Source organism: Phocoena sinus, chromosome 7 (assembly GCF_008692025.1).
Source record: "Phocoena sinus isolate mPhoSin1 chromosome 7, mPhoSin1.pri, whole genome shotgun sequence".
Classification (NCBI taxonomy): Eukaryota; Metazoa; Chordata; class Mammalia; order Artiodactyla; family Phocoenidae; genus Phocoena; species Phocoena sinus.
The window spans coordinates 679,992-704,982 of NC_045769.1; the positions used below are offsets into that span (position 1 = coordinate 679,992).

The window sequence follows — 24,991 nt, forward strand, 5'->3', positions numbered from 1 at the left end:
CCCTCTGCGAGCCGGGGCCTCCGCTCCCAGGCCTTGGGGTCTTTCCTGGCCCGAGGGAGCAGCTAGGGGGTGGTCGGGGAAAGGAGCTCCCAGTCCCATGGGGCTCCCACACCCCTCGCGGCTGTGCCCATGGTAGGACAGAGCAGGGCAGGGGCTCCAGGGAGAGAGGCTCTTAGGCAACACTTTCCCGGGTGCCAGGAGCTGCCAGGGACTGCTCTGCTAGTGACCCGGGGGTCCAGGTCACTGCATCAGGAGGGGGTGAAGAAACACCCTGGCAGCCAACTCCTAATTGCAACACTCCTTCCCTTGCCCAGCGCCCCTCACCCCCCGGCCCGCTAGGTCGGAGCAAACGGCCTGGGCTCCCCAGGCCTGCCATCTGGGCATCCTGCCCTCGTCCAGGGCCCCTTGCGGCCACTGAGCACGGCCCCGCTTGTGGGGTCAGAGGGTCGCCACCCAGCCCTGCAGCCTGCGTTCCACCCACTCACTTGTTCACGGACTCACTGAGCCGTTAATGCAACGCCAGGGGAGCATCTAACCCCGCACCCTCGGGGCTGGGGAAACACCAGGGACCGGGGTGAAAAATGAAGGTGAGCAGGCTGGAAGAATGAAGGCGGGGGCAGAGGAGACATGGCGCTGGCCCAGCTGAGCCGACTGGGTGCGGCTGGAGTCCTGAGTGCAGGGTCCGGCCTTGCCCTCGACCACCCCCGCTACCCGCGGGGGGACTGCGTCCCCCGACCTCACCGTGAGCCATCCCCCCGGCCCCCTCCTCCCGTGAGCGGCAGGGCCCTGGCCTCTGCGTCACCCACCCGGGGCCTGGCACCACTCCGTAAACGGGCCGAGGCTACCCAGCTGGCGACTGCAGCGGTGCCCAGCCCCGCCCGTGGGGTGGGGCACAGGGCCCCAGTGTGGCCACCCCTGCTCCCCGGAGTCTTACTGGCTGTTGCCTGCCCTGTGCCCCCAGACGGGGGCTACTGAAGAGGAGTCAGGGGCCCCAGGTGACCCCAGCTGGCTGCCCACAGTGGCCTCCATGCACGTGTGGGCCTCTGCCCACTGGCCCAGGGTGGGCGGCTACCTGCTGGGGTCTCTTCTGGCCCCTCGGCGGATGCCTCCCTCCAGCTCTGCTGGGGATTCTCTATGGGGTCCTTTCTGGTGAACGTTTGCCTCAGTTACAACGCTGGCCTACCCGCTGGGTTTCTCCTTTGGGAGGGGCCTCTCCAGAAAGTCAGCCCCAAGAGGCCCTGGGAACCTCCTACAGCTATACTGTGCCGCAGGCAGCTGCGGTCAGACAGGGAATGCCAGGGGCTGGGGGGCTGGTGGGCATAAGCCCGGGTCTGCCCCCTCTGTTGCTGGTGCCAGGCCCTCCCCTCTCTGGCTTCTGCCCAGTGGCACAAGGGTGACTGGCCTGCTGCCCCCCACCCCTGCCCCACCCCATCGCCTTTGCTTCCCGCAGAGACGCTGTCCCCTCCCAGCAGGGGATCTGGAGATCCCTGGGGGAAACGGAGGCTCTGGTGGGTTGGGTGGAGGGGATGCATCCCTGGGACCAGGCAGGGAGGGGGTGCCTCTGGGGTCTGCCGCCCCACTGGGCTGTGCAGGCAGCCAGGCCAGGTGTCTCGCTCCGGCTGGGGTGCGGGCTCACCTCGGCTCGCTCCTGCCGGCCCCGGGCCTCGTGCTGCACCAGCTCCAGCTCCCACGCGGCCCTGGACAGCTCCTCCCTTAGCTGGCTGGTCTCCGCTTCTCTCAGAGACAGGGCCTGGGCGACAGGGGCGGGGTGCTCGTGAGAGGGCTGGGGGGCTCTGAGGAGAGGCTCAGCAGAATTCTGGGTGCCACGGCCCTGCCAGGATGCAGGCTCTGGGAGGAGGAGCCCCTCAGAGGCAGCTGCATCCCGAGGGGGTGGGTCCAGCCTGCCAGCCTGCGCTCAGGCAGCTCCCCTACCCCACCCAGGGTGCCTTTCCCCTCCCACCTGCATCTGCCCAATACCTGCTCTCTCCCAGCGCAGGTCAGGGGGCTTCACGGGCTACCTCCTCCCTGGAGCCCTCCACCCGCTCCAGGCACAGAGCAGGAACCGCTAATCGTTCCTAACCTCCCCACGTGCTCTGCGTCGCTGAGGGGGAGGGGTGCGCGTGAGCCCCCGGAGATGCTGCATTTCGCCCACCAGCCCCGAGGGGGGAGGGACCCCTGCTCGGTCATCAGGCTGTGGGGTGGTAGAGATCTGGCAATACCCGTCAGTCACAAATGCACATCCTCTCCCTGCCAGGCCCACTGGGGAGGGCAGCCTGGAGACATGCAGGACCTACGCTCGGGGTCTCCGATGAGTATTTATAATGGCAACAAGACTCCCACCGAAGGGAGGCCAACAGAACGAAGGGGGATCCCTGCACACGTCAGGGCGTCATGCAGCTGTGGAAAAGAACCAGCGAGCTCTGAGCACAGGGTGGAAAGCCCCCAGATCTGTTGGTCCTGAGAAGAGAAAGGTCCAGAACATTGTGTGTCCCCTTCGTCCTTGTGCTACAGAGGCGGGTGTAGGAGTGTGTATTCCCACTTGCTGGCCTGTGCACGGCAGTCTCTGGGAGGAGGTTTATAACAAAGAGTGTGTCTGCTTTTTGCCCTGGGTGCTGGGGGAGCCTCTAAACCCCCGAAATTTCACAGGTGAGGGTTGTCTGTTATTTGCGGACCCTGGGGCCACACCTGAGCTTGTGCTAACAAGGTGGTCAGAACCCTGGGGCAGTGAGCCACTGAGATCGGCCTGACCACCCAGCCTCTGGGAGGGGGCTGGACCCTGCGTTTAGTCCATCACACCCACACAAGGAAACTCCAATAAAACCCTGGAGCTTACCGGCTGGTAAACACCCTAATGTGCTAGTGGGTGACCTGCCCTGACTCTGCAGAGAGAGAGCCCGTCCCTGTGTCTCTCCACTGGGCTCGTCCTGGCCTGTGTCCTTTACAATAAAACTAATGGCAAGTGTAGTGCTTCCTGGAGTTCTGTGAGTCACCGTGGTGAGCGGCTGAATCCGGGGCTCTGCCCTCCCCGGACATTCGTACGATGCTTTTCCTCTACCACAGCCTCCTGACCCTCCTTCAAGCCCCACCCTCGACACACCGTCCTCACTTTCAGGAATCAGGAGAGCGGAGTGGCCAAGGACATGGTCCCCACTGCCCAGCAGGTGTACCGTGCCACCCTGGGCAAGTTATTCAACGTCTGTGAATCTCTGTTTCCCTCCAGTCAAAGGGGCCGATAAGAGCGTGAACCTCTCAGCATTGTAAGAGTCAAACTAGAGATGCAGAGTCTGACGACAAACCTTGTTTCTTCCTGCTACTGTAACTCTTCTCCCACAATCTGTAGCTTGTACCAACACCTGAGAGTCCTGTCACAGTGTGACAACCCACATGAACGTGTTTACTTGTCTGTCCCATTCACTCAACAGTGCACGCTTCAGGGTGGCGCGGGATCCTGGAACTGTCTGGACTCAGAGGGTAGCTTTTACCTGCCCAGTGTCTGAATTCCAACAGCCTGTGGGATGGGAGGCGGGTCGGGTGGGTGGCTGATGGATGGACACACTGATAGCTGGCTGGCTGGCGATCAGGTGGATGGAGGGATAATCAGACACGTGGATAATCAGTGGATATGGATGGGCAGCTGAGTGTGTGGACAGAGGGAAGGGTCTTTAAGTGAATGGATGGATGACTGGTTGAGTGAGTGGTTGAACAGATGGATGGTCAGGTGAGTGGATGGATAGTTGTGTGGATGGATAGTTGGATGGATGTTTAAGCAAGTTGATGGATAGATTTATGGTCAGGTGTGTGAATGGCCAATTGGGTATGTTAATAGATGGCTATGTATGTGGGTAGACAGCTGGGTGTGTGAATAAAGGACAGATATTCAAGTGAACGGATGGATGATGGACAGGGGGGTGGAGGGACAGTGAGTTGCATGGATGTATAAATGGGCAGGTAGTTTAATGGGCAGACGGATGAATGGCTGGATGGGTAGATGGATGGGTGGATTGGTGGATAGATGGGTGGATGGATAGATGGATGGATGGATGGACAGGTGGATGGATGAATGGTTATGTGGCTGGATGGACAGATGGTTGGATGGATGGATGGATGGACGGATGGATGGATAGATGGATGGATGGACGGATGGATGGGTGGATGGATGAATGGGTATATGGATGGATGAACAAATGGTTGGACTGCTGGATGGATGGGTGGATGGGTGGATGGGTGGATGGTAGGTGGGTGGATGTCTGTCCACCAGGACTGCTGTGGAAGATCAAAGCTGCAATAACAGCGGTGTGGAAAGGCTGCCCCGCACACAGCCCTCTTGCTGGGTCGGGGAAGGCTAGTGATCAGACACGAGAGCTCCCCACTGCCTCGTGGTCCGCCCGTCACCTGCTGCGTCTCATGTTCCAGCTGAAGGAGACTCTCATCCCGCTCGTGCTTCAGGCTCTGAATTTCCTCCTGCAGAGCCTCCCTCCTGGCTGCACTTTTTGCCACGAGCTCCTTCTCCTGTTCCAGCCTGCGTGCTGCCACTTCCTTCTCCTCTGTCAGAGACAGACTCAGGGTCTCCTGGGCCGAGGAAAAGGGACAGGCCATGACGACTCACAGGTCAGGACTCGTGAGACCAGCAGGCGCCTGTGTTCCTGAGTGAGACTGGGTTCATGGGACGTCAGGGCAGGACAGGTGCCCAGGGACCGTCCGGTCCAGCCAGCCTTACGCCGACACCTCACACGCAGTGACACGCGCTGCGAAGGGCTCTCTGGGCCCCAGCGGCTACCACCCCCCACTCAAGTCACAGCTCAGAAACTTTTCCTGAGCCTCCACAGAGCACCAGGCACCCTGACATGCAAAGTGTGTAAGGACGTGTCACTCGAGGCCTTCTGGGACTGTGACCAGTGGGATGTCTCAGAGGGGGACAGAGCTCCGTCCAGCTATGGGTCCTCAGACTGCGGCCAGGTCAGCCGACGCCCGTGGGTGCCTCTTCTGTGAGGGACAGGGCCCCGGCCGCCATGCACACTGTCAAGGGTCCTCTGGCCCAGCCTCAGCGTGGCCTGGGCACCCCTGCCACCCAGCTGGTCTCCTGGGCCCCTCCCCAACTGCCTGCCGTCCCTGGGGACGCGGTAGACTCCCGGGAAGCGGCTGGGCAGCTGGGGGCTGGTCCCAGGGAGGCAGACCTTCTCTCTCTGGAGCCGGGCTAGGTCCTCGAGGTGGGCCAGTGCCTGGCTCTCCAGGGCCAGCTGCGTGTCCTGCTCCTGCTGTACCACCTGCTGCAAGAGCCGCCCCACGTCCCCCTGCAGCTTCGTCTCCTGGACCTCCCAGGTGCACTTCAGCTGCTCCATTTGCACTGTGAAGGGACAGGTGCATCCGACACCCGCCGCGGGGCCCTCTGTCACCCCCACCTCATCCCCCGGAACACCCTGCGGCCCTGTGAGCCCCTGTGGAGTGGCAGCCCCCGGCTCTGAGGATACGGCCCAAGCCAGCGGGACAGAGCCCCCCAGGTGCCACTGCAGGCACGTGTCCTGATCCCAGCCCGCGCTGGGCAGCCTGCACGCTGCAGGGTGGGCTGAGCAGGGACGGGCGCACAGGGGGTGGGGCCGGGGGCTGCCACGCTGACCCTGTGGCCACAGCCCGTTCTGAGCCTCGGGCCAGCGCTGGCAGCAGTGCCCACCCATCACAGAGAATAGTGGCACAAGTCACTCAGACACACGAGCTCTGGGCTGCGTTTGGGCCCCTTTGGGGGCTGGGGAGTGGGAGCAGAGCATCAGGGGACGAGCTCATCTAAAGGGTCCGTCTGGGGCTGGTCTGGGGACAGGAGCCGAGGGGGCCTGTCTGCGGAGCACCTTGCAGGGCCTGCCGGGCCAGCCTCGCGCTCTGGGCCTCTCCCTCCAGCTGCTCCTGCCGTGACTGCAGCTGTGACGCCAGCTGTTGGGCCTCAAAGAGGCTGTTCTCCAGGGAGTCCCTCTCGGCCCTGCAGAGAGTCACCAAACAACAGGCGAGTCACTCACTGGCGTGACTGGCGGAGGATCCTGCCAACGAGGGACAGCGTGGAGCCCATTTGCTAGGACGGTGCCCGTCAAGGCTGGGATGGTAAATCAGAAGGCAAACAGGGGACAGCTCATTCATCTTAAATCTAAGAGCAAACTGGATCCTGCGTAAAAAATGTTCCAGGTGGACTAAAAAGCTAAAATGCAAAAACAATACAAATAGACAACTAAGCGACTCAGAACTGTAAAAATAGTAGAAAAAATCCAGAAGCGTATTTTATAACCTTAAGCAAGACATAAAAGCCACGAGACAAAAATACGGAGGCCAACAGATCTGAATACACTTAAAGAGAGGGAGACGGAAATTTCTGTGCAGAAAAGATTCCACAAACCAAGTCAAAAGACAAGGAACAGGGCTTCCCCGGTGGCGCAGTGGTTGGGAGTCCGCCTGCCGATGCAGGGGACGCGGGTTCGTGCCCCGGTCCGGGAGGATCCCACATGCCGTGGAGCGGCTGGGCCCGTGAGCCATGGCCGCTGAGCCTGCGCGTCCGGAGCCTGTGCTCCGCAGCGGGAGAGGCCACAACAGTGAGAGGCCCGCGTACCGCAAAAAAAAAAAAAAAAAAAAAACAAGGGACAGACTTGGAGAAAATATTTGCACTAAATATGCAAAGGGTGAATGTCCGTCACATACAAGGAGCTCCTGCCAATCAGTGACAAAGCGTCTGATCCTACAGAACAAGGACAACAGTGACCGTTATTCACAAAGAAAACACAAGTGGGGAATAAACATAAGAAACTCACTAGTCCTCAAGGGGGTTCACATCACAGCTATGATGGTTCATCGATCACATGTCACATTAGCAAAAGCTTAAAATATCGATCATATCTAGTGTTGGCAGGGTGTGAGGGTGACTTCCTCTGGTCGGGGGGGGGGGGCGGCGCTGGGAAATTTCAGAACGTAAAGCGTGCATGTCTTTGGGCCACAGCAATCCCACTTCTAGGCGTCGGTTCTTCAGAAAACACACGTGAACCAATGGCGCAGCGCAGCGACGTTCCCTGTGGCTCCAAACGGGGCGTCAATCACACTCAGCTTCGATGCCATGAAAGGCTGGAATGTTTCAGAAACTACAGGGCGTCTCGTCAGCTGCTAAGACAACGAGGACATTCTCGTAAAGAGTCCCTCTGAGAAGCAGCCTCCAGGGCGGAGCTCACGCAGCACGATTCCCCCGCGTGAAGAAGCCGCCTCTGCGTCTGGGCACAGACAGCCCTTCAGAGAGTGCCCGGGGTGAACAAGGTGACTCACAGCGGCGCCCGCTCCTGGGGAGGGTGATGGCGTGGACTGCATCTCTGACAGCAAATCCATCAGTCACCAGCCAGCCAACGAGCGTGTGCTCGGTCCAGTGCTGGGTGACGTACAGTGAAAAAACCAACCAACTAACCAACGAGGACACACCACAGACACTCAACACAGATACCCACATGAAGACACAGACAGCCGATGCGCAGCCCCGAACGGCTCGGTGGGTCAGGGAGGGCCACGGGCCATGGGGTACCTTGCTCAGCCCGTCCCGGCCCCGCCACAGTCTCCCTCGGGCCCCCTGCACACCTCTGCCGCCAGTGTCAGAGTGGGGTGCTGTCAGCACCTTCCGGGGCGCCCTGCTGTCTGCGGAGCCCAGGAACCTCACTCCTCTGATATCCCGTGCCCCCTCCAGTCCCCACCCTCTTAAGCACCCCACATGTTCCCCACTCTCCACGTCTGGACGGCTCTCCCCAGCTTTCTGTGCCCACCCGGGCCCCTCTGAGGGAAGTGACCTGTGCCGGTCCCGGACACTCTAAGGATGTGTCCAGTCTGTCCCTCCACCAGAGCCCAGGAGCATCTCACTTCCTGGAAGGAAGCCTGGCACCACCAGCAAGGGTGCGTGGGGTACAGGTGGGGACCCCAGTCCATCTCGCTGGAGCCTGAGAACTAAAAGAGGTCCGCGGCACTGCAGCCTTGTCAGGGCCTGGGACTGGGGGCCGGAGGACCTTGAAACCTGGGCTCCTCGGTCATCAGGAGAAGCAAGCCATGTCCCGTGCCGCCCTGTCACCAGAAGCTCAGACTGGTCCCTGCGAAGTGCTGTTTAGTGGGTGTGGGACTCCGTCTGGGAGCTGCAGGGCCTCCATGCACAGAGGCCCTGGGCCCAGTGCTGAGGCCGGGGGAGGGTCCCCTGACCAGGGCCCATGATCTGGGCAGCAAATGCTGGTGGGAGGAAAGAGGCCCCCTCCCCTGTCCTCTGAGCACGGGTGGGGCCTGGGACGGGGCCAGGAGTGGGGTGTTGGGACCCCTCAGCTGCCAGCCACCAGGAGGAGACTTCATCGGGCTTCCTGCTCCAACCTGTGGCCATACTTTCCTTGGGAAGAGAGGTCTTCTGTGAAGAAGTTCGAGGACCTGGGCCTCTAAGTTTCCTCATGGCCCCCAGTTCTGGAATTTCGGGAGGAACTCTTTCTACAAAAATACTTTGATGTTCCTGAGGAGGGCACAAGGTGCAGAAAGCCACCAGCTTTTGGATGTCCTTAGAGGCCACAGGCCAGCTCAGCTCACCAGGCAACAGCTGGCAGGGCACCCTGTTCTCACCTACAGTGTCTGTTCCAGGTGTCCTGGAAGTGGCCCCGATGGTCTTCAGGGTTCACCCCCACCCCCAGCCTCGTGGTCCCCTGGGGCTGCCACCACCCTGGCTCCAGGGGTAGTCATGGGGCCCCAGCCTGCATGTCGGAGCCCTGCGACGCCCAGGATCTCCTCAAGGATGTCAAGCGGCTCAAGATGGCTGTGGGCAGTGGCTCTCAGGCCTCGTGGGGAGAAGGGCGCTCTGTGTCTGCTGGAGGAGGAGCTGGGCGTGGCCGCTGGCCATCTTGCCAGCTCCCACCCCGAGCCTGCCCGGGAATGAAGTCTCCTTAGAGTTGAGCCACGCTGATGGCAGAAAGGCAGGCTGTTGAGGGCACCACAGGAGCGCCTGGATCCAGCCTTGCCTGAAGCCGTGTGTACCCTGAACTGCTCAGATCCGTGAGCAGGACGTTCCACACCTTTTCTTCTGCTGGTCTGAGGTGGGCCAGTGCAACCATCTCTCTCAGGGAAACTGTTCTAGGAAGGCTCTCGCTGCATTCACCTCTTCTAGGTGCTCTCTGACCCCACGGGCACTGTGTTTTCCCCTCCCTTACAGACTCTTTCCCATGTAGACATACCTGCCCTGCCTTACAGTTGCTGAGTGACTGCCCATCCCTGCCACACCACAGGCTCCCTGAGGTCGAGGCCGCATGACTCCAGGTACCTGAGGTCAGCTGCCTCCTCAGCTGTGAGCTGGCCCTGCCTCTCCAGGGCCTGCTGCTTGGCCAGCAGCTGGGCCCGCTCTTCAGACAAAGCCTCCTTCTCCTGCAGGGCCTTCTGGAGCACGTCCATGCGGGCCTCCTGGTCTTGCAGGCTCTGGGCCAGCTGCTCCTCCAGGACCTGTTTCTTGCATGTGACCTAGGGGAGGGGGAGGGGAAAGTCCAGCAGAGAGAGTGGAAGTGTGAGGAGGGGCCTCTCCAGGGAAAAGAAGGACTTCAGAAAAAGTGGTTTCATGCAGAACTGCATGGAGGAAAGAGTGGAGGAGGAGGGTGGCTATGAGACATATTGGACCCCTGGTGCATGTGTGTTTTCACAGCAGAGGGACCTCCACTCCTGTCACCATGATGGAGAAATTATTGAACTGAGAACCCCCAGGTGGGACCCAGCTGCCAATCTAAATGGTAACCTCTGTTGGGCCACAAGTTTCTGGGGTCAGGAGACATGGCACAGAAATGCAAAGAAGGTGACAGAGGAACAGATTGTTGCAGACTAACACCTCCACCGAGAACATCACAAAAATCTAGACAAAACCTATCACAGGAATCTGTATAAGGCCTCAGAGAGCTGTCAAGGCAGCTGGGACTGAAGGAGCCAAGATCTTGGAGGAAAGGGAAACAGAGGAGTGAGACCACCACTCAGTATCTCTTCTCTCCTCAGAGCATGTGCTGATTTAGAAATCTGGGCTGAGGAATTGAGAAGCCAAGGAGACGAGTTTACAGATATCAAAGCGGAAGCGTCCTGATAAACATCCCAGGTTTCCAGTTGGATTCACAGGAGGGCTTCATCCTAGTAGTGGTGGTGAGTCAGAATAGACTCTCCCTCAAAAAAGTGAAGCTCAGGTTCGAATCACCTCGATCATAGATTACGGTGATCATCTACCTTCACTGCCTGCCAGGATCAAAAGTAAATCCTCCTTAGAAGAAGAGCATCAAGATCCTCAAGTTATTTCTATAATTTTTTTTTTTTTTTGCGGTACGCGGGCCTCTCACTGTTGTGGCCTCTCCCATTGCGGAGCACAGGCTCCGGACGCGCAGGCTCAGCGGCCATGGCTCACGGGCCCAGCCGCTCCGCGGCGCGTGGGATCTTCCCGGCCCGGGGCACGAACCTGTGTTCCCCGCATCGGCAGGCGGACTCTCAACCACTGCGCCACCAGGGAAGCCCTATTTCTATAATTTTTATGTATGATACTTGGCATTTAATCAACATGACCGGGCATATCAGAGACAGAATCATATGGCACAAAATCACATGCAAGAACATAAAATAGACACACTGCCTCCCCGTCCCCCTGGCTGTCAGATGTTGGAGTTATCAAACACAGACTTTAAAATAATTGTGATTAACATGTTCAAGAAGATGAATGGTGAAATGTAGAATTTCACAACAGAACTGGACACTTAATATCAATAATATAATTTGAAAATACAATAACCAAAATTAATAGATGTGTTCAATGGCCGGTTAGATAGGATAGAAGACTAATAATCTGGAAGACAGACAAAAGAATGTACTAGATTGAATCATGAGGAGAAAAAAGGACGGAAAATATAGACAAGAGTGTAATAGATGTATAGGACAAGGCAAAGAGATCCAACATATGTGTAATTAGAGTTGCAGAGGGAGAGGAGAGAGAATATTTGAAGAGATATTGGACGAGAATTTCCCAAATCTAATAAAATACATCGAGCCACCAATTTAAAATGAGCCACAATCTTCCAAAAGGATAAAAACAAAGAAAATGTCACCTAGATATATCTTAGTAAAGTTTCTGTGAAAAGATTTTGAAAAAGAATATGTATTGGGTTGGCCAGAATGTTTGTTTGGGTTTTTCTGTAAGGTTACGGAATATATATATACCCAATATATATATGTATAACTGAATCACTGTGCTGTACGCCAGAAACGAACACAATGTTGTAAATCAACTATACTTCAATTAAAAAATGTTAATAACATTTCAGAACAAAATTTTTAAGAAGTTTCTGAATACCAAAGGTAGAGAAAAAAATCTTTAAAAATCAGAGGAGGAAAACCACACATTACCTATAAAAGAGCTGCAGGAAGACTGGTGTTTGACTTCCAAAGGGCAACAGTGAAAGTCAGAGGACAATGGAATGAATTCATCAAGATGCTAGTGAAAAGAATGGCTATTCTAGTATTCTATACCTAGTGAAAATATTCTTCATCAATAAACAACACGACTTTCTGCTTCTGCTAATGGTGAAGTAGGTTGTTGGAGACCAACCTTCCTGCCATAGCAGCTAGGAAAGCTGTACAGCACACCTCCAACAGATCTGTGTGAAGGACTTAGAGATACCAAGGCAGCCAAGACCCAAGGAGGTCCAATTGCTGAGAGAAATGTGTTCAGGTGACCCTAATATTCTACCACAGATTTCCCCTTGAGGGCTCTGTCATCTCCTAAGAGGCTCTGCCAGAGCCTCGGGAGCCGAGGATGAAACCTTAGCTAAAGGGTTGGGAGGTGTCCTATGGCTTCAGCAGGCTTATAAGACCGAAGAGACAGGATCTGGAGTTCAGAGCTACCAGAGCAGCCATAGCACAGGAGGCTAGGACATCAGAGAGGAGGTAAGTCTGAGATGCTGTACATTTAAAAAGATGGTACTGCCTTTTTATAACTCACAACAGTATAGGGCCCAGGGATTATGAATATGAATAGAAAGTGCAGTGGAGCATCCGGAACATCAGGCAGAACTTTTGGCAATCTCAGAATTGAGACAAAAACACCCGGAGTTCAGGGTGGGGGCCCTAGTTAGGAGCACAGGAGAGCCGTATTATACCGTGAGGTCAACACCCTGAGGTAGCTCACTCCTCAAAAAAGACTGAAACCAGTTACAAAACAGCTAAATCCAAGACTGGATAAAGGTGATCTGCTCTGACTCTGATATCCTAAAATGAAAAGCAAATTCCCTTTGGGAGAAGTTTATATCACCCAGAGCCTCAAATTAGCTCTACAAAACCTCAATATCTGTCACTCAATAAAAAATTCTTAAGCACCAGGAGATAAGGCCAAAGGACTGAAAACTAAGAGATAAAAGACAATAGAAATAGACCCAATTTGGGGGTCCAGATGTTGGAGTTATCAGACAAAGACCTGAAAAATATTATAATTAATGTGTTCAAGAACATATCCAAGAAGATGGAGAATTTCACTAGATAGCTGAAGTGTGTGTGTGTGTGTGTGTGTGTGTGTGTGTGTGTGTGTGTGTGGTTGAAGTGACCATTTGAAGCAGAAATATTAATAATGTGTTATAGAGTTTATAACAACATATGTATAAATAAAATATATGGCAACAAGCCCTAAGGATGGGAGGGATAAAGGGAATATATTGTTGTCATGATTTTGCATTGTTTGTGAAATAGTATAATGTTATTTTAATATAGACTGTGCATACCATAATTTTAAAGTAATCACTAAAATAATAACAAGAAGTAGTATAGCTAAAAAAATTAATAGAGAACATAAAATGGAATACTAAATAAATATGCAAGTCACCCAAAAGAAATCCGGAAAGGCAGAATGTAAAAATTTACCAAAAAATGAGATAAATAGAAAACAAACGCCTAGATGGTGAACTTGAACCAAGCATATCAACAGTTACCTTACATGTAAATGATGTAAACACTCCAGTTGAAAGGTAGAGATTGTCAGAGTAAATACAGAAGCAAGACCCGACACACTTCAAATATACAGACATAGAGAAATGAAGGTTAATGTATGGAAAGGATATAACATGGAAACAGTAAGTAAAGAAAGTTGGTGTGGCTATATCAATATCAGGAAAATTAGATATCAAGAAAACAAATGTTACCAAAGATCAGAGGGGACATTTTATAAAGATAAAAAGTCAGTTCAGCATGAAGACATAAAACACTAATTCGTATGCTCCTAAAAATAGGAATTCAAAATATATGAAGCAAAAGTAGACAGAACTAAAGGTAGAAGTAGACAATTCCACAATCATAGAGATTCAAATGTCATTAATAGAACAAGTAGACCAAAAAAATCAAACAAATAAAGCAAACAAACAAATAAACCCCATAAGGACACAGAAGACTTAAACAACAGTATCAAGCAACTTGACTTAATTGATATTTATAGGCACTACACTCAACAATGGCATAATACACATTCTTTTTACATGAACATGGAATGTTCGACAAAATAGCTAATATGCTGGGCCATAAAGCATGCTTCAATACATTTAAATCTGTTCAAATAATATGGAGTATATTTTCTGACCTTATTGGAATTACATTAGCTGTTGATAATAATTAGATACTTAGGAAATTCGCAAATTTGGAAATTAGGTAATATATGTCTAAATAATCCATGGGTCAAAGAAGAAATCACACAGAGAATGAGAAAATAGTTTGAACTGAATGATAATAAAAACACAACAGGCAAAATTATTAGAATGCAGAAGAAACAGCCACAAGACCCAGTAGGAAATCTGAATAGCCCTATATCTAATAAATAATTAAATTTTTATCAAAACTTTTCTCACAAAGAAAACTCCAGACTTAAATGACTTCACTAGTGAATTCTACCAACATTTAAGGAAGAAACAGAAATTTTAAAACACTTTCAGGAAATAGAAGAGGAGGGAACACTTCCCAACTTATTTTGCGAGGCCAGCATAACCCACATTCCAAATCTGACAAAAACATTATGAGAAAAAAAATTATAGACTAGTGTTCCTCATGAATATGGATGTAAAAATCCTTAACAAAACATTATGAAATTGTTTATCTCAGGTATGCAAGGTGGTTTTAACATTAAAAAATAAACCAATATAATTAGCTGTATTAACAGAATAAGAATGATGGCATGGTCATCTTCATTCATTCAGGGAACACATTTAACAGAATTCAAAACCCATTCATAATTTTTAAAAAAAACTCAGCATGCTAGGAATAAAAGAGAGCTTCCTCAATCTGATAAGAGGCACCTATGAAAAGCCTATAGATAACATCACACTTCATGGTGAAATATTGAATTCTTTCCTCGTAGTTGAGTTTGGTAGGAGGATGGCCACTCTCACTACTTCTTTTCAATTTTGTTCTGTAGGTCTTTAGCCAGTGAATTAAGAGAAGATGAGATAAAAGTCACTGAGATCAGAAAGGAAGTAAAACTGTTGTTATTCGCAGATGACATGATTACGTACATGTAAAACGCTGGTGCTTACCAATGAATTTGTCAAGGTTGCATGATTGAAAGGTAACCTATGAGATTGTATTTCTATGTACTAGTAATGGACATAGGAAAATGAAATTAAAACAGCAAGGCACAATATCAAAACTAGGAATTAATTTAACCAAAGACGTGCAAGACCTCTACACTGAAAACTACAAAACACAGCTGAGAGGAATTAAGTAAAGAAAAAAATGGAGAGATAGACCATGTTCATGGATGGACAACTAGATACAGTTAAGATGTCCAGTCTTCTCAAATTGATCTATAAATTCAACACAATCCCAATCAAGGTTCTACCAGGCTTTTTTGGGTATAGAAATTGACAATCTAATTCTCAAATGTATATGAATATGCAAAGGTTTGAGAACAGCCAAACAATCTTGAAAAGAAGGATAAGATGGGAATACTCACATTACTTAATCTCAAGACATTAAAAAGCTACAGGAATGAAGACAGTGCAGTTTTGGTGAAAGGATGAACAAACAGATCAGTTTGCACAGATCAGCAATATGATCGGGGCACATATATGCACATGTATGATCGATTTATTTTCAGCAAGTTGCCAAGATAATTCAAGGAGGAAAGGAAAGTCTTTTCAAAAATTGGTGCTGGAACAACCGGACATTAGTATGAAGAATAATGGACTTCGGTTCCTATTTCATACCACACACCTGTGGTTCTCACACCTTAATGTGTATCAGAATCACTGGGAGGGGTGATTAAAATCCAGATTTCTGGGCCCCACCCAGAGTTTCAGATTCAGTAGGTTTTGGGAGGGCAGTTGAGAATCTGCATTTTAAGCAAGTTCTCAAGTGATACTAACGCTGCTGGCCTGAGGAACACACTTTGAGAACCACTGCTGTACAGAAAAATCAACCTGAAATGGATCATAGACCTAAGAGCCAGATGAAAACAGAACAGGATATTGTCTCGTCCTTGGGCTAGGCAAAAATTTTTCAGACAGCCCCTAGAAAACACTAACCATAAATTTTTTGAAAACTTGGTAAACTGAATCTTGCCAAAGTTAAACTTTTCTGTCCATCAAAAATACCATTAAGAAAATGTATAGGCGAGTCACAGAAATGTGAGTACATCTGTCTGGCAAAGTACTTTTATCCAAGATATATAAACTCCTATATATCCATAACCAAAATATGAAAACCCAATAAAAATAGGCAATAGACTTGAATAGTTACCTGACAAAATAAGGTATGTGAATATTTAGTAAGCACATGAAAATATGCTTAATGCCATTTGTTATCAGAAAATGCCAATTAAAATCAAAATGGCGGGCTTCCCTGGTGGCGCAGTGGTTGGGAGTCCGCCTGCTGATGCGGGGGACACGGGTTCGTGCCCCGGTCCGGGAAGATCCCACATGCCGCGGAGCGGCTGGGCCCGTGAGCCACGGCCGCTGAGCCTGCGCGTCCGGAACCTGTGCTCCGCAACGGGAGAGGTCACAACAGTGAGAGGCCCGCGTAACCACAAAAAAAAACCAAAAAAACCACAATGGCGTATAACTTCACACACACAGAATAGCTAATAAGTAAAGACGGACGATGCCAAATGTTGACGAGGCAGAGGAGCGGCTGGAAGCCTCCCACGCTGCTGGTGAGTAAAATGATACAACCACTTTGGAAGACCGCTTGCCGGTTCCTTATAAAGTTCAACACACACCTACCCAGTGACTCCACAATTGCACTCACTGTGTTTACTCAAGAGAAATGAGGATGTCCATACGTGACTTGACCACGAATGCTCATCGCAGTCTTGTCCACTCCCAAAATGCAAGAAACCCAGAAGGCCAGCAGCGGGTGAATGGATAAGCAAGCATGGTTTATCCGTATGATGGAATACTACTATGCAGTCAAAAGGAAGGAGCTCTTGATACACCTAAGAACGGGGATGACTCTCAAAGACGTCGTGTTGAGGGAGAGAAGCCGGGCTCAAAAGAGCCTATGCCCCATGCCTCCATTTACAGCAAGGTCTAAAACAGGTCAGGGCAGAGGCCACCTGGGTGGCCGTGACAGGAGGGAGCCTGCTGGGCTGGTGGAGACACTTCGCATCCTGCTTGTGGTGGTGGCTACACAGGTGCTTACAACTGTCAAAAGCTGTGCACTGGCTTACTGAGTGCAGTCACCCTTTGACTAAAAAGAGAGGAAAAGATGACCCCAAAAAGGCTAGGACAGAGTCTGAGAAACAGAAGGAGGCTGGACTGAGTCCCAAAGGTGACAGACCATGAAGTCTGAATGCCACTGGGGGCCGGAGACGCTGCAGGGTTTCCGTGTGGACCGACAAGGCTGATGTCAGGAGAAAGCAAAGGTGCTGCAGTGTCTCGTCCCGGGGAGTCTGACCTCCTCCATGGAAGATCCACGTCAGCAGATTTGGGAATGAACGCAGGAGTGCGTGAGCGAGTGAGTGGTGGGGCAGCTCTTTTGTGTGGATGTGGTCCAGGAAGGAGAGGAACAAGACAGCGGAGGAGCAGTGCAGCCTTCCCCCCGAGGGTGTGAGCACCAATGGGCCCGAGGCCTTCGAGCCTCTGACCAGGGGAGAACCCAGCCCCCGGATGCTGGGGACAGGCCTGGTGTAAAGGTCCTTCTTCGTGCGTTCCTCCCCCGTTCCCCGCCTCCCAGCCCTGGAGAAGGTTTCGAATCAGCCACGTCAGGCAGCGTTGTAGTTCAAAAGTGCTGGCGCCGACGTACATCCTGAACCAGCGCGACTTCCAAAGGTGCCGTGTGCCCAGCTACCCCAGAGGCAGCGGTGGCCCTGCTGGGTGGGGCTGGGGGCCTGGGGCCCTGCGGACCCCTCATCTGGCCCACCTGCTCCAGCTGCCGCCAGAGGGGCAGGGAAGGGCCCATGTGCAGGCCCCGCCCCCACACCCTCAGACCCCAAGTCCAGGAGGGGAGAAGGTGGGGAGAGGATGGATGAAGGGAGGGCCCTGAGCTCGCGGGAGCAGGGCGGGGGCAGGAACTTACAGCCACGCTGCGGAAGCGAGGCTCAGGCAGGGTCCGTCCCCCTGGGCCCTCGTCTCACCTGCAGGACCAGGTGGCTCAGGGAGCCTTTGTCCCGAGCCAGCCCCGCCATCAGGGCAGCCATGTCAGCCAGGGAGTGTCTCTGCTCCACTCCCTCCGCCTTGAGCTGGCACACAAGCAGTTCCAGGTTGGTTTTGCTGGACTCGGCCTGCGGGGGGTGGGAGGGCAGAGGGCACCCCAGCGGGGAAGCCAGGGAGGGACTTTCAGGTTCATGGGCAGAGCTTCCCCTGGGCAGAGCTGTTAGCACCGGGGAGGGAGTGAGCGCGCCGTATCACAGAGGTGTGTGAGCCGGCGCTCTGGGTGGGGCGTGGTGGAAGGGGGCCCACGGTGGTGAGGCCTCTGGGGCAGACGGTGGTCCCTGGGTACAAGGCTGCAGCCAGGAGAGGTGACAGGGTGACCGAGGGAGGGGGCACCCTGAGAGAAGGTGTGCCCAGTGCTCAGGGAAGGTGGGCTGGTGCCCACTGGCCAGGGACCCAGGAGGCCACCGCTGAGTTTGGGGGCTCTGGGAATGGCCTGAGGGCCCAGGAAGCAGGGAGAGAGGAGTGGAAGTCGTACCTGGGCCAGGGCCCTGCGCAGAACCTCCCCCTCACTCTCCAGGACGTCCCTCTGCAGGCGCACTGTGTCCAGCACCTCCTGGGCCGACACCAGCTCCTTCCTGAGCCCGGAGACCTTCTCCTCCAGCTGCTCCAGGCGCCCTTGACTGAGACCCGGAAACCAGAGGGCAGAGGGCGCTAGGTCACCTCAGGGCGAGATGGGGGCCCGGCAGGCGGGGCAGCTCCCTCCAAGCCCAGGGGCCCCAGAGGAGCGCGGCTCGCCCTGCAGGCCAGGAACCGCTGGGCCTTTTCTGACTGGGGGTGGCACTGTCAGCGAGGCCTGGCCCACACGCCTGGGTGAGCAGCGCGGCACACACGCCGGGGCACCCCTCTCGGCTGGGCCCAGGGTGGTGGATTTGCCCCGGGGGTGGCGCTGGGCCGGACTTGGGGTGGGTGTCTGGGTGGCGGTGGGGGCCGGCCGCCGTGGGCGGGGCCTGCTGTCTCGTTAGGCACCCCGACCCCTGAGACGAGGCTGGTGCGGAAGAGGTCGCATCAGCAACGAGGACGCCGGGGCCCCGAGGGGACGGGACAGCCCGCTGGTGGCGGCGCGGCGCCCCTGCCCTCAAGCTCCCTCCGGCCCTGCAGGCCCTGCTTCACCAGCTCCGCCTTCTGCCCCGCCCCCCGCAGGAGGCTTCTCTGCAGCCCCGCGCGCCTGGCCTCCAGACTCTGCCGCTCCTCGTCGGAAACATCCGCCGTCCCCTCAGCTCCTCCACACCCCCTCCAGAGCTGCCTCCTCTCTGGGAGCAGGGGAGGAGAAGCCTTGGGGTCCTGGGCGTGCAGCGGGGAGGGGAGCCCAGGGACCCTCTCTGGGCGCATTCGAGCCTCGGCCGAGTACCGGGAGGGTAGACGGGGCGCGGGGGGCCGTACAGGCCACTCGGGGCCGGGGCTCCGGGACAAGTGGGGAGGGACGAGAAGACCCAGCGGCTCGGCCCCTGGCTGCCCTGTCCCCTGGGGCGGCCACCTGCGGGCTTGCCTGTCTCCTGGTGGCCCTGTGGGGGTCCCTAAAGCCCTGGAGGGCCTTGCGCCCGGGGTGTCCCTGCCCTCGGCCTCCGCACCTGCAGAACCCAGCAGGGAGGAGGGGCGCCTGCCCGACGGGAACCCCACAGTTCCAGGTCTGCTTGCGCTGCTGACCTCCCCTGACGGCCGAGCCTTGTCAAAGCTGTGCTCGCTGCTGACCGCCCCCCCCCGCCCCGGCCAGGTCCCCTCTGCCGGTCACCCGCCAGACAGAGTTGCAGTCTCAGCAGCTCTCCCCCGGCCGTCCTCTGAAGCACCGAGGCCTGAGGCCCCATTTCCCAGATGTCTCTGGGATTCAGCCCCTCCTTCCCCGGTGCTGAGGGGCCACTCCAGCCTGCCCTGCCCCCGCCCCAGGACGCTGTGGCCAGACCAGCCCTGCCAAAGCCACGGCTGTGAGGGTGGCGCCCCCGCGGCCCCCCGTGACCTCTGCTCCTTGGCGTGGTGAGGGGGCCCCGCCTGCCTTGCTCTGCACCCCACTCCTGCTCCTGTCTCCCCCTGGCAAAGCTCTTCCCGCCCCCGGGGGCCCCCGCTGGCTCCTCTGCTCCCGGACCCCTGTGCCAGGCTGAACCCGCCTGCTCCCATCTCCCGTGCGTTTCTCCAGAGCGGGACCGGGATGAATTTTTTCTTTGGACCTCCTGTCTCAGAACCGAGTGCGCTGTCAGGACACCCGGAGAAGGGGCGGCCCCGAGGGACCTGCAGTCCCAACCCCCCGGGGTGAGCGAGGGGAAGCACAGGAGGTGGTCCTGTCTGCCCCTGCGTCGCTCCCTCCTGCAGGAAGCCTTCCTGGGCCGCCAGCCCACTCCCCGCCCCATCTCCCGGCTCGGGCAGTGTGTGGATTTGGGAAGGCCCACTGAGCCTCTCACTCAGGATTATAAATCCTGGGGAATTCTCGTTCCAGGTCTTCACCCCCACCGGCCCCAGGGCAGTAAGACGTGCACAGAAGAATCCAGACAGCCTCACGGACGACTGCACCACAGAACAGCAGATCCGCAGGACACGCCAGGAGGGCACGCGGGGCCACCCCAGTGGATGGGGCGGGAGTTGGGGTTTTATGGACCACCTGTGAAGGCTGGGTAAGACCCCCGGAGGAGTCCTGGCTGCCAGCGGGGAGGTGGGAGAGAGCACAGCCTGCTCCCAGGAGGGGAGTGTGGAAATGGGCCGGGCAGCCGGGAGCCTGGGATGCAGGCCAAGGGGCAGGCATGTGCTCAGCCTGGGCTTTGGGAGGGTGAGTCCTGGGGAGACACAGCCCAGACGGGCCCAGACGAGGGAAGAGGGGCTGGGCTCAGTGCAGGCAGGGGCTGGGGGGTGAAGGGGCGAGGAGGCAGCCTTCGGGCCAGGAGTACTTCCTGTCCGGGAGATGGCCCTCACTTCTCCTGCGGGGGGCATCGTGGAGAAGGTGAGCCCAGCCCGCCAGCCTCACCTTCCCCGGAGCTCGCTGGACTCCCGGCAGCGCTGCGCCCCCAGCTTGCCCAGGAGGTCCTGGCGCTCCCGGGCCTGCTCCTGCCTCAGCTCCTGCAGGAGCCTCCGCGAGGCCCGCAGCTCCCGCTGGCTCTCGGACAGCTGCTTGTGGAGCCCGGCGGCCGCTGCCTCGGAGGACTCCAGCCGCCGGCGCAGCTCCTGCCCGCGAGTGGGAGCGTGGCGTGAGCCCCGTGGCCTGGCCAGGCCTTCGACCACAGAAGCCAGCGGGGCTCCCGCCTGCCCGAGAAAGGATGCACTTCAGACCGGAGACCCTGCCCGGGGTGTGGGGTTCAGGGGCAGGCGCCTGGTGGGCTTTGTGGCTTTGCTCCGGTGGGGACGGGGCACAGCGTTGCCTCTGTGGCCGCCCACCTGCTCCCGCTGCCGCCGCCTCTCAATGACCCGCACAGCCCACAGCGCAGGGCCCAGGGCGGCCGGGGAGCAGCCCCGTGGGGGGAACGCGGTCCGTGGGGGGCTCCTTGGTTGGCCCTGCGCCTCCTGGCCTTCGGTGCTGCCGCTCCAGGCTGGCTCCGGACACCCCACGTCTGCCTGCGCCACCTTCAGGGTGCAGGGAGGAAGTGGGGGAGGGGAGAGAGCGCAGGGCTGAGGTCGGACGGGTCCTTCCAGAGCATCTCCCGGGCCTGCTCGAAGCACCAGGACCCTGCAGCCCCTCCGCTGCTCCACGCGGGAAGGACCCGGGACGGGCCCGCACCTTTGTGATGCTGTCCAAGGTGAGCTGCAGGGATTCCGCCTCAGCCCTCAAGTCTCCCGGGGCCCCCCGGCCTCCACTGCGATGGGACTCCTGCTGGCGGGGGGAGGCTGCTCAGCGGGGTCCGGATTCCCCCACCGCAAGCCGCCCCTCTCCCAGTGCCACGCCCCTGTTCCTGAACCTCCGTTCTGAGGGAGGAGATGGTTTCCTCCTTGTCCGCGTTCTGCTCTGTGAGCTTCCTCACCAGCAACGTCTGCTCCCAGAGTCTGGAGAGAAGTCGGGGTGGGGTCGTCAGTGCAGAGAACAGAGGCCGGGACACCGGCGGGCCCTGGAACCCCCCGGCCCCGTCGGCCACCTCCTGGGGTGCGGCCTGCCTGCTGGCTTCGGCCGCCTCTGCCTGCGTGGACCTTAGTCCCGCTCCAGTCAGACACCTCTCTTCTGCTCTAGAACCTGCAGTGGCTCCCGCTGTCTCAGGGTAGATGCGCCCAAGTGCAGCACTCAAGGCCCCCGCTCCGACCCTGACTCAGCTCTCTAGCCCCACAGCGTGGCTTCCCGAGGCCCTGCTCTGTCTTTGGGGTGTAGCAGGTGCCGTGCTCACCTCTGGGCTTTTGTCCCGGCTGGTCCCTCTGCCTGGAGCTCCTCTGCCACCGTAAGTCTAATGGTGTTATTGTCTTTCCTTCCCGGGACCGCCTTCTTCTCAAAGACCCCTGGCTGCCCCCGAGTGACCGGGCCTCCCTTCCCGTGGGCCCAGAGCCCTCGGCTCAGGTCCCGGGCGCTGAACCCTCGGGCTGTGCTGGACCGCCCGTACCCCCGGGCCCGCCGTGGCTCTCCTCCGGGGCCGGCTCCGGTGTGTTGGACTCGCTGACCCCGAGGGCGTTTGTGACCACGTGAGCCCCAGGTCCCGTGGAACAGAGGCCCGTGGCAGCGTTAGGAGCTGCCTCCTGTTTCCTGCAGAAGCTGTCCTCACGAGACCTTCGAGCGCCACACGTGAGTTCCGTGTCCAGAACCTCCCACGATAACCGGGGGTGGACCCCGGCCCCTCTGGGGGCCCTCAAAACAGGCGCCCACCCCTGAAAGGATAGACCTTTTAGGCCTGAAAATTCCACTTCTGGAAGCAGCCATAGGGAAACGGTCCGAGTACACCCAGGGCAGTGTTCACAGAGACGCGCCCAGTCGCAGGGCACTAGCTCTGCCTCCAGGGGATGGTGGGTAAGGAGGTCTGGGCCCGCCTGCCTTTGCCACGAGGTGGCGATTATGAGCCGTGGGCGGCCTCAGGGCAAGTGCCCGGTGTCAGGGTGTGGGGTGAAATCAGGAGTTACAACTGCACGTGAGTGAAGTCCCAGACCCGCGGCCGCTGGGCAGATGGGTGGGCGCGGCGACCCGCCCCCGCCCCCACCCCTGACCTCCTGCACCCACCTGGCCTGGAGTGCCACCTTCTCGGCGTCCCAGCGACCCCGCACATTGTCCTGCAGCTGCGGCTCCAGGCTGCTGGCTGTGTGGCTGGCCGTCAGCCGCAGGTTGGAGCCGAGGTTCAGGCAGGCCGTGTGCAGGCGCTGGGCCGTCCTGGCCACGTCCGCTCGCATGTCAGCGAGGCCCCTGGGAGACAAGGGCGGCACTCCACTGAGCCTCGGGGCCGCCTGTGGCTCGGCCTGGAGGCTCCACGCTGGGTGGCAGAGGGAGGGTCTGGTGACAGGCCTGCGGCAGACCCCTCCCGTGCCGTCCTCAGGGGAGGCCCCGCCGGGTGGTGTCTCGGAGGGGCAGGGGTGAGCGGGGGATGGGCCAGGCCGGCCAGGACAGGCTGTCCACCTTGAGCAGCACTTCCGCCCTCTGAGCCTCAGGGGCCCAGGGTGGACCGTTGGAGGTTCTCGGCAAGGGCCGGGGGCGGGGGGGGGAAGCTAGAGTCCCTGCGGGTGGATCCGGCCCCTGACGCTGCATCTCCCTAGCCTGCCTCTCTTCTCTCCCCTGCACCCTTGCCTGCCTCACTCTGTCCACCGTCCATCTTCTCCACTGCCCACCTCTGCTGCTGTCTCCACCACTCCCATCGGGCCACCCATGGGAGGAGTGTGGTGGGCCCGATGCCTGGGCATCAGGTGCCCTTCTCCCCGACCCTGATGGAGCCCACGCCTGGCTCTGGGTGGGCAGGGTGGCTGGCACGCACCTCTCGGTGGCTGCACGCAGCTCAGCCAGGTGTCCACGGAGGGCTGTGACCTGTCTCTGCAGGAGGAGGACATCCTGGTGTCCCACCGTGCGAGTACGCTGGGTCTGAAAGCAAGAGGCTTGCGTCCACTGCAGGCGGAGGCCAGGCGCTGAGGGGTGAGGGGAGCCCTGCGGCCCCATTCACCCGCCCCACAGTCTGGTCCTCCGGCTCCAGGCGGGCGGAGTGCAGACCCTCATCGCTACCCTCCCGCATGTGGCACCTACCCCACTGGCTTACCTTCCTGAGCAATGCAACTCGCCCCCGTCCCCGGGAGGCAGTGCTTTGCTCCCCTCCCTAAAGGACCTGGGGAGGTGACCACTCCCAGGTCCAGAACCAGGCCCCACTCAGCCTGGTTTCCCTGATGGGGCTGTGGGCAGCACTCAGCTCCCGCCCTCCAGCTGGGGGGTTGGGAGCACGACACAAGGAAAAAGGCCTTGCCTTCTCCAGGACCTAGAGAGCAGTGCTTACTCTCGGAGGGCCCCTAGGACGTCGGGAGTGGGGCCTGGCCCTTCAAGGTGGCAGGGAGGCAGAAGCCTCTGCCAGTAGGAGCCCATGCAGTGGTAGGGGTGGGGGAGCCACCCTGAGAACAGGCGGAGTGAACAAGGTTGTAAGGTGCAGCGAGAGCCCACCGCTGGGCTGTGAACGGGGAGGGGACGGGGTGGAGAGTTGGGGGCAGGAGTGGGATGGGGTCACGTGCGGTCAGCGGCGCCAGCCTCGCAGGGAACTAAGCCGAAGCCCAGGAGGTCCTGAGTCCCCCCACCACCTTCCCAGCCCCTGCACTGGGCTGTGTCCTGAACACTGACCTCCAGGGACCCCCGGGGGGCTCACCACCACGCCCAGTGCTTTCCAGGGCTCCCAGGGCCCCTCCTGCCTGTTACAGCCCCGCCCGAGGTTTTTCAATGTTGCTTCAAACAAAGCACTTTCACATCCTGCCGGTCCTCCAGCCCAGGACCCACACGCTCACCTGCTACTTCATGAAGCCTTTGCCGATCGCCCTCCCCTTAGCCCCCATCTGAGGTGCCCCCCATCGAGCCCAGAAACACCCTGCTGTGTACCTTGTGTAGGGAACGCCCTTTGCGCCTGGTGCCAGAGCCTTGTGTATACTTGCACCCCACCCCCCGACTGTGACCATCAAAGAGCAGGGATTAGACATCCCTCCTGCTGACACGAAAAGCGGACTCCTGTCCCTCCTGCCCACTGAGACAGTGGAATACTTGAGATTCCACACTTTACAACTTCTTGAATGCAAGGCTGGGCGGCCGGTATGGTAAGGGACACGCAAGCCAGGAACCAGTAAACTCAGGGACTCGAGGGGGACTTGCCAAACAGTAACTTGAATACGCTTCCTTGACCACAGGGGCTCTGGGGACAGAGAGGAAAGCTTAAGGTCCACCCAAGGGGGGGTCTGCTCACATGTGGAGTGGTCCCCCAAGCTGC

The 24,991-nt window shown here is 57.1% G+C and overlaps 1 protein-coding gene across 1 annotated transcript in view; it reads right to left on the minus strand.

The window, feature by feature from the left end:
• Positions 1-24,991, minus strand: part of LOC116756779 (putative ciliary rootlet coiled-coil protein 2) — a 72,375-nt gene that overhangs the window by 25,416 nt on the left and 21,968 nt on the right. The window contains 17 exon segments of the mRNA XM_032637722.1: positions 1,637-1,750; positions 4,393-4,569; positions 5,175-5,344; positions 5,841-5,968; positions 9,290-9,483; positions 17,257-17,382; positions 17,588-17,734; positions 18,142-18,290; positions 18,740-18,882; positions 18,884-18,916; positions 20,614-20,810; positions 21,021-21,206; positions 21,361-21,450; positions 21,539-21,623; positions 22,774-22,953; positions 23,516-23,589; positions 24,862-24,871. Coding sequence (XP_032493613.1) covers positions 1,637-1,750; positions 4,393-4,569; positions 5,175-5,344; positions 5,841-5,968; positions 9,290-9,483; positions 17,257-17,382; positions 17,588-17,734; positions 18,142-18,290; positions 18,740-18,882; positions 18,884-18,916; positions 20,614-20,810; positions 21,021-21,206; positions 21,361-21,450; positions 21,539-21,623; positions 22,774-22,953; positions 23,516-23,589; positions 24,862-24,871 — 2,203 coding nt within the window.